This window comes from Brachyistius frenatus, unplaced genomic scaffold, assembly GCF_029030835.1.
Source record: "Brachyistius frenatus isolate BFR_SWC_R1_liver_20210118 unplaced genomic scaffold, ASM2903083v1 Contig_562, whole genome shotgun sequence".
Lineage (NCBI taxonomy): Eukaryota > Metazoa > Chordata > Actinopteri > Embiotocidae > Brachyistius > Brachyistius frenatus.
In genome coordinates, this window is record NW_027211161.1 from 37,039 (window position 1) to 46,422 (window position 9,384).

Below are 9,384 nucleotides of genomic sequence, written 5' to 3' on the forward strand. Positions count from 1 at the left end.
TAACATGTCAGTTTGTTTCTGGATGTTAGACCTCATCTGTTCCATGTCCAGTTTCTCTTTGTTCATCATCGCTGTCCTTCTATCCAGATCTTCTAAACCTTGTTTCAGCTGAGCTCTTTCAAGATCTTGTTTTTCCTGCTCAAACTTGTCCTCCCATGTCTTTTCCAAGTCTTCTTTCTGGGTGGCCATTTCTGACAGGATACTTATCAGACCTTCCTTTTGTCTGTGGAACATCTCAGTGTAACAAGACATGTTTTCTTTCTGTTCATCAAGGGTTGAAAGCTTTTGTTCCAGTCCAGTCTGCAACTTTAGCATGTCAACATTTCGTTGTTGTAATGTTTCCATTTTGTGTTTTAAGTCCTGACTCATTCTTTCAATCAGTTGCTGAAGTTTCTCTCTCCGACTTTCTGTTGATTTCATCTCATCCATGAGTTTATTGTCTCTTATTTGAAGGTCTGACCATTCTCCTTCCATCCTTTCCTTTTCATTCAAAATATATTCTTTCTCTTTATCAACATCAGCCTTCATCTGATTGACCTGTTCCCTTTCTTCGTCGACGGACTTCATGGCCGCTTCAACCTCCTTGTTCTTCTCGTTGAGATTCCTTCTCAGAACCTCCAATTCTTCTCTTTCTGCTTTGGCTTTTTCCTGGATTCTTTCCAGTTCCTCTGTTTGTCTTTTGTACTCATCGTCCTTGAGTTCTTGTTCAATTAGTTTTTGGGTAATCATGTTCATGACATCTTCAAGTCTTTGTCTTTCGGTCTGAACCTCAACAGTCAGACCTTTCATTTTCATTTTCTCTGTGTTTATCTCATCAAACAGACTGTTTGCATGTTCTTCCTTCTTTTGAAGTTCAGTCTTTGTGATTTCCAACTTGTCTTTTTCTTCTGTGATATCTTGTTTCTCTTGTTCTAACATGTCAGGTTTGTTTCTGGATGTTAGACCTCATCTGTTCCAAGTCCAGTTTCTCTTTGTTCATCATCGCTGTCCTTCTATCCAGATCTTCTAAACCTTGTTTCAGCTGAGCTCTTTCAAGATCTTGTTTTTCCTGCTCAAACTTGTCCTCCCATGTCTTTTCCAAGTCTTCTTTCTGGGTGGCCATTTCTGACAGGATACTTATCAGACCTTCCTTTTGTCTGTGGAACATCTCAGTGTAACAAGACATGTTTTCTTTCTGTTCATCAAGGGTTGAAAGCTTTTGTTCCAGTCCAGTCTGCAACTTTAGCATGTCAACATTTCGTTGTTGTAATGTTTCCATTTTGTGTTTTAAGTCCTGACTCATTCTTTCAATCAGTTGCTGAAGTTTCTCTCTCCGACTTTCTGTTGATTTCATCTCATCCATGAGTTTATTGTCTCTTATTTGAAGGTCTGACCATTCTCCTTCCATCCTTTCCTTTTCATTCAAAAGATATTCTTTCTCTTTATCAACATCAGCCTTCATCTGATTGACCTGTTCCCTTTCTTCGTCGACGGACTTCATGGCCGCTTCAACCTCCTTGTTCTTCTCGTTGAGATTCCTTCTCAGAACCTCCAATTCTTCTCTTTCTGCTTTGGCTTTTTCCTGGATTCTTTCCAGTTCCTCTGTTTGTCTTTTGTACTCATCGTCCTTGAGTTCTTGTTCAATTAGTTTTTGGGTAATCATGTTCATGACATCTTCAAGTCTTTGTCTTTCGGTCTGAACCTCAACAGTCAGACCTTTCATTTTCATTTTCTCTGTGTTTATCTCATCAAACAGACTGTTTGCATGTTCTTCCTTCTTTTGAAGTTCAGTCTTTGTGATTTCCAACTTGTCTTTTTCTTCTGTGATATCTTGTTTCTCTTGTTCTAACATGTCAGTTTGTTTCTGGATGTTAGACCTCATCTGTTCCATGTCCAGTTTCTCTTTGTTCATCATCGCTGTCCTTCTATCCAGATCTTCTAAACCTTGTTTCAGCTGAGCTCTTTCAAGATCTTGTTTTTCCTGCTCAAACTTGTCCTCCGAGTCCTGGTCTTTCTTCATTTTCATCTCTAATTGTTCTAAATGAATTTGCTTTTGCTGCATGGCCTTCAATGTTTGGATCATACTTTCCTTTTTCCTTTTAATCTCTGCCTTGATATTCACCACCTCCTGCCTTGTGCGGGTGATGACATTCGCCTCGACCTGGATGTGTCGTGCTTCATCTTTAATTACTCCAATCATAACGTCAGTGTGTGTCTTCATGTCCTTATATTTCTCCAGACATATCTGAATGAGTTCCCAGTGCTTTTGAATGTGATTGGTGACCTCGGTGACGGCTGACATCCTGAACTCCACCGTTCCACCTCTGATCTCGTTCTTTTCTCTTTGCAGCTTCAGCACCTCCAGTTGGTCCCGTCTCTCTGGTGATCCTCTCCAGCCGCTGGTCCAGCTCCTTCTTTCTCTTCTGTGTTTGCCTCCTGAGGTTGTCTTTTTCTTCTTTGGCTGCCGCCAACATCTTTTTAGCCTTCCGCTCCTTTTCGATTTCCTTTTGGGTAATCTGTTCACTTTCTCTTCCTTTAATTTCCAACTCAGATGTCAACACTTCCATTTCGCGTCCTTGAACTTTCTCTTGTCTGGCATCCAGTTCCTGTTGTTGTTTTTGGATATCTTCCCTTATTTGCACTAATTCATCCATCTCTGCTTCTGCTTGTGTCGTCATTTTTACAAAGTCTTGCTTTATGTGAAATTTGATTCTGTGCATGTTCTCCTTCACTGTCATGTTCTCCTCTTTTAATGTTTTGTATCCTTCTGTTTGTTTCCTTAATTGAACATTTAAATTTTCCAGAATTCCCATTTCCATCTTAATAATTTCCAAATGTTCATGAATCTTTTGTTTTATGTTTTGAAGGTCAACAAGGGAATCGGTAACTTTTGAGCTTTGATGTACCGTTTCAGTTTTCTCCCAGAAGTTTTTCACATCTTTCTTTTCCAAACTTTGTTTTTCATGTTCTCTGTGTACATGGATAAGACTCGTCTGGCCTTTGATCGTCAGCTTCTCCTCCGTCCGATCTTCCCTCTGTAGTTTCAGTTTTAACACTTCTAACTCATCCCTCTCTCTCTTAATCTTCTCCAGTCTTTGGTCTAATTCTCTTTGTCGTTTTTTGGTCTCTCTCCTCAGTGATTCCCTTTCTTGTTGTATTTCATTCCATATCGTTTCACTCTCCTCCTTTATCCTCATGCTTTTTCTGAACATGCGTTCGCTTTCTTTCCTCTTCACTTCGAGCTCTGACTTCAGCAGGTCCATTTCTCTTATTTCTCTTTTGATCATTTGTGCTCTGTCATCCAGTTCCTGTTTCTGTTTTTCAATATTTTCTCTTAAACGGTTCATCTCATGTATCTCTACATTCTTCCCATTGACTTCAATCTGTTGTTTCAGAATCTCATTCTCTTCTCTCCCACTCTTTTGTTTCACTTCCTGACTTGTTGCCTTTTTTGGTCGCTCAGTTTCTGGATTTTTCTGGATTCTTTGCTTGAGTCTGAAGGTTTCCTTTTCTGGTTCAGTTTGACCTTTGTCACATGTCTTTGCATCTCTCTGCTCCTCAGCATGAGTCTGGAGATTTTCTTGTGACTCCGGACTTTGCATTTGCTTCTGAACATCCAATCTGATGAATTCAGACGCTTGCTTCTCCTTATTGTCGTTCTCCTCATCTGTCACTTCATATTTCAATAATTCAAGTATGAAAACTTTCTGCTCTGTTTCTTCCAGCAGTTCGGTCCCTCCTTCCTTCACACTTCCACTTTCCCCGACTGTAATTTCAGTCTCTGTTCCTTGAATCTTCAGGTCATTTATTTCCACGATGAGCCTTTTAATCTCTTGACCTTTTTGCTCCATGTCCCCCACTGCATACTTTATTTGCTCCTTTATTTCCTCCTCTCGCTCCTTGAGTGTAGAGAGATGTTTTTCCACTTCTTCCTTTTCTCTCATATTCATCAGTGATTCTGTCTGATCTTCATGTGTTAAGGTTTCTTCATGAATTTCTGTCTGAGTCTGCAACCAAATATTCTTCTCTTCCTTTATGTCCACTGCAAAAAACTGTTTGAGCTCCTGCTCTTTTATTTCTTCACTTGGATGCTGATCTCCCGATGACATCGACTCTGCGTCTTTCTGAATTTCATCTCCTGCGTTGACGTCAGTGTGACTTCCTGATGTTTGTTCTGTGTGTGTTTCACTCTGTGGTTCTTGAAGTGTAGATGTACTCTTTGAAAAAGGAGTTTTGATTGCAGACTGTGTCAGGATCCATTTGCTGATCCGAGCTTTCATGGAAGTCAGATTTTCCTTCACAAAACAGAAAGAATTGTTTTTGTTTTTATTGTGACTACATGAGACCAACAATAACTTTGTATCCCTTAAAAAATGTAGACAGTCACATTTCAATATTGTTATCTAAACATTATACATCCAGAATGTAAACTGTTGTCCAGTCCTGCAGCTGATAAATGACAATGTACGATTTGGGCAAATCTGGATCATATTAATGTTCTTTTGGCCAGATAATATGTTTAGAAAAATTCTGTATTTTTCCTACAATCAACTAATCCATGTGCAGAAACAAAGCAACAATAACAAGAGACAACAAGAAAAATGTTGTCACCTCCTAGATTTGAACTTCATCATGAGGGATCATGGCGGTCTGTAACATTTACGTTTCACGCTTGCAAAACATGTAACTTTCACGCCTAATCAGCCCAAAGCGTGGCTATCTCACGTTTTGCTGTAGTGGACGGGGCATGTCTATTTCACGCTTTGCCGTGATACCGGGTTGTTTGCCAACAGTTTCAGCGGGAAAAGTATCAGTGAGTGATGCACTGCAATCAGTGGATTTACTATTGTGGTGTCAAATATCAACCAGTAACAAATGATAACGGGGTGAGACTGTGAAGAGAGTTAAAACCACTCTGTCAGTGAAATATGATTTAAGCATCCTTCAAACAATCCTGCCTAAAACTGGTGATGACTGATGGTATTATTATATCAAGTGTTCTCATCACCTTTAACACCAAACATTGTAATGTGATGTGGTAGCAGACTTCTGGAGGAAAAGCCGGTTAAACTAACATTAACGACGGCTCGGCTCCGTTTAACCACCTGGAAATAAAACACTTACTTAAAAGAGCTTTCTTTAATTTGATGAAATATACCTGTGATATTTTGCTGTACTGTGCTGACATGGCTGCTGTGGAAAGGTCGTGTTGCTCGTCCAGAATTAAAAGAACAAAAAAAGACTTACCATGTATTTTTGGACGTCTTCCTTGCTCTTTCCCATCATCCTTTGGGTTTTGAGCATTTCCTCGCGGGTGTTGTTCATCTCTGCAACAACTTGTTCTATGTGATCTTTCATCTCAGCCACAGTCACAGCAGCCGCCACGGTGTGTTGGAGTTTCTGTGTGATCTGGTCTGTTTGTCGTTGTAGTCTGATCTTTGTGATTTCCAGCTCGTCCCTCTCCTTCGTGGTCGTCTCCTGCCGCTGCTCCAGCTCCCGCCTCTTTCTTTTAGCTTGATAGTTCATCCATTTGATGCGAGCTCGGTCCTCTGCGACGTCCCTCCGTCTCTGCTCGGTGTCTTCTCTCACCGCCTGCAGCACTTTTCTGATCTCCTCCACTTCGGCCGCCACTCTCCGGACGTCGCTGTGCACGTCGTCGTCGTCTTCAGATGTAATTTCTCTGCTTCTGTTCACCTCCGAGACGACCTCTGAACTTTCTCCTCTTTCCTCCATGTCTTGCTTTTCTTTTTCAGTCTCTTCCTTCTTCCTCCTGCTTATTCGCATCATTTTCATCAGGTCTTTTTTCTTCAGGTCCACCTCGCTGCTCATCACTTCCATCTCTCTGATGTGTCTCTTTGCCTGTTCTAACTTCATGTCCAGCTCCTGTTTCTGTCTCTCACTGCTCTCCTTCATACACTTCAACGTTTCCATCTCTTCTTTAACCAGCTGTCTGTCTCTGTCCACGACGTCTCTCTCTGTCTGTAAACTCTTCTGGAGTCTTTCTATCTCGGTTCTGTCACATTGGACCTGAGCTGACTCGCTCTCTGTGTCTACGTCGGCCGTCTCTTCCAGCCGTTGTTCTCCGTCTCCATCCAGAAGTTTCTCCGTCTCCGTCTGGATTCTGATCAGTTTCCTCTTCACGGTCTCAAACGTGACTCTTCCTTCCTCCCGTCTGTCCATCTCAGCATCTCTCTGAACGTTTGCCCACCTTCGCTTCATCTGGCTGATTTTTACATTCAGGTTATGTTTGAAGTGCTGCATTAGACCTGCATGTTGTGAAAGATCCTGTTTGTTCCTCTTTAACTCTTCCTTTATGTTTTCTACGCTTCGCTGCATCTGTTCTTTTTCTGTCTGTGCTTCAAACATTATTTTCTTGGTTTTGTTGACGACAGTCTGACAGTCAGCCATCAGCCGGTGCGTTAAATCACACTCCCTCTTTTCTTTGGGTCGCTCGCTGACTTCTGACTTTGTGTTATTATAGCGGATCATTTCCAGCCGATGTCGCTCGTTGATGATGTCATGATGTCGTCTGTCCAACGTTTCCCTCTCTCGGTGGATTTCAGCCCACATTTTTAGAAGCTGTGTTTTTTCTTGCATGGCTGCGTTTTTGTGTTCCTCCAGTTTCTTTAGAACATCTTTCATCTGTGATCTCAGTGTTTTTATCACAAAGTCCTGCTCCTGTTTTTCAGAGGTCAGTCTCTCCATGTCCTCTCGATGCTGCTCTGTCTCTGTCCTCAGGAAGTCCATTTTACTTCTCTCTCTTTGTGTCTCTTCTCGAAGTTCTTCGATGTCCTCAATGACTTGACACGTCAGCTGTCTCTGTGTTTTCATCGTTTCCCTTTTGATTTGTACTTTTGTTTGTTTGTCTCCGAATTGTTCTGTGTCCTTCATCGTCCAGTCCTTTTCTGTCTGAGTCGTCTTGCTGCTCTGTTGTCTTTGTTCTGTTGGTCAGAAACATACAGAACAACTGGTTTAATGGATGAGAGCGTTGCTGAGAAGTCAGTTTACGCTGCGTCTTACACGGCGTTAAATCAGCTCTTTTGACAGCTGGTGACGGGCCAAGAAAAAACCCGATTAAAAACACACATTTGCAGCATATTCGTCCCTTTTTAGTTACATTAAAATAAAAAGGATGCGAAAAGACAAACACAAGACAAAGCACAAAGGCATCTATCGTCCACTGGACACCGTCCTCCCACAGGTCCACATGACAGCTCTGTCTCAGTCTTTCGTCATCCACTCAGAGAAGTCAGATTTTTTTTAATTTCCTTCTGATCTCGTCTGTCTTACGTCACACTGCTCCACTACAAACCTCTCTGTTCCCTCCGTTATCCTCGTATCTCTGTTGTTATCTCCTCCTCCTCTCACCTCTGCTGACCTCTGACCCGTCCTCCTCTCCTCTTCCTCCAGCTTGAGAGGAGCTGAGGGAAAGTGGAGGAAACCTTTTTGTTCCCTCCAGTCTGACCTCGTCCTCTTTACCACCACATCTCCAGTTTCAGGACAGTTTTCACTGCAACTGTGGCCCCATTAAAAAAAATAACTCTGGACACAGTTTAATAATACTCCATTTAAAAACCTGATGTCTATCGCCCCTTTAAGAGTTGAATAATTATACACTACATCATTGAGGAGTGTTTCTGGTGTAAAGCTGATCATGTTTGTATATAAAATCGGATCTTGTAAGGTTGAAGAATTGCAGTGCAGTAAAAATACAGCGTTTCCCTCTGAAGTGGAGTATAAAGTATAATCCAGGTGTTATCCAGGTGTGAACATGACTTAATGTCACTGTGAATGTCTGGTCTGTCCTCCCGCCGTAGAGGATCCTCTGCAGACGTTCCTTCCTGCCGCTGGTTCATTTTAATTGGCTGACACTCTGCCACCAACTCAAACTACCTACAGTATTAACCAAAGAGCGTGTCACCAGCCGTCCAATCACAGTGAAGGAGGGGGCGGGACTAACATAGAGACAGTCGGAGCAGAGAGGCTAATGAAGTAAGTTAAATATGAATTATAGTGGTTGAAGGATTGCACTGCAGTAAAAATACAGTGTTTCCCTCTGAAGTGAAGTATAAATTAAAACATCAAATGTAAATACAGACTCTAATAAGTAGAATAAAATAGTACCAGTAGAGCTCTGTAGCTCCAAGTAGCCTCCAGCCATCACCACCGAGCCTCAGTCAGGAGCTTTGAGTCCTGTATTATTCATAAATACTGTTATAAGGCTTCAGGCAGTCCTGACAGGCAGGTAACACATTTAACTTCACCACAGTCTGCTGATGTTTGACGTGTACCTCTGTACCATCGCAGCAGCTCCGTCTCACCTGACTCAGCTGCTTCTGGTTCCTGCTCTGAAGGAGTCTGATCGAGGCTTTCTTCAGGTTTTGGTGTCCCGTCTTCTTCCAGAACATGAAGCAGCACCTTCACGTGTTCCTGTGGTGCCTCCATGACGGCTCCAGGTGACCTCGGGCCAGTGATGATCTGACCTCTGACCTCCTCCAGGAAGCTCTCCACTGCACATGAAACTGGTGGTTACTGCTCTACACACCTGATAATACCTGCCACCCATCAGAAAGCAGAAATGTGTGACTTATTCTAATCTAAACCTCCAGGAAACTAACCACAAGGTTTTTGGTACATAAATCTAACACACCTAACTTTTCCTGAGGCAGAAGATGACACTGACATACAGCACGCTGTCGGAGTGGAGTCGGACACATAATAGTTTGAAGGAGTGAAATCAACTCACCGTGGTCTTTTGATTCGGCCATGTTACACATTCAGAAGTGATGTTTCCCATGAGATCACACACCTGAGCAGAAATTATTTACAATTACAAGTTCAAAACATTTTATACATCAATTCATTAAATATTGAATTTATATTTCAATACATTTTAAAACTGCAAACACATTTAATCTTTTCTTACCCCAGCTTTCTTTCATGTTGTCCAGATGTAAAGTTGGAGCCTGAGAGCACGGTGCTGCTCTGGACGAGAGGCCGACCGGCACGACATCCAAAACACCGTCTATCTCCTCCCTCCACATGCGTGTCATCAGATAGATGTGACACCCAGTGGGGGGGTGAATGATTGGATGGGAGCTGAGGTCTGGTCTCAGCTGATAAGGGTGCGGTCCATGTTTGGCTTCAGGTCCACCGTTTCATCTCTTCTGACGTACGCGAGCTCTGAATAATCACATATGAACAGAGAGTCCCTCCCAAACTGTGTGTTCGATATACAGACACTGGTCATACGGTAAAAAAGCAACAACAACAACAAAAGATTGAATTACCAAAACAAATCTAATCAACCATTTGGCCAATAATAATATTGAGCTGCAGGATTTTTACTATAAGCATCAAAATAAGCCTCCAAAGATGGAACATGTGGGAGAGTCTTCCTCTGTG

At 42.2% G+C, this 9,384-nt stretch overlaps 1 protein-coding gene across 1 annotated transcript; it reads right to left on the minus strand.

The window, feature by feature from the left end:
* Window positions 1-688: 688 nt before the first annotated feature.
* LOC138614754 (trichohyalin-like) lies at window positions 689-8,988 on the minus strand. Its single transcript, XM_069688325.1, is given in 6 exon segments — window positions 689-2,242; window positions 2,244-4,274; window positions 5,227-6,920; window positions 8,301-8,489; window positions 8,726-8,788; window positions 8,906-8,988. Coding segments are annotated over 5 exon segments (5,259 nt in total). The 5' UTR covers window positions 8,748-8,788; window positions 8,906-8,988; the 3' UTR covers window positions 689-919.
* Window positions 8,989-9,384: the final 396 nt, after the last annotated feature.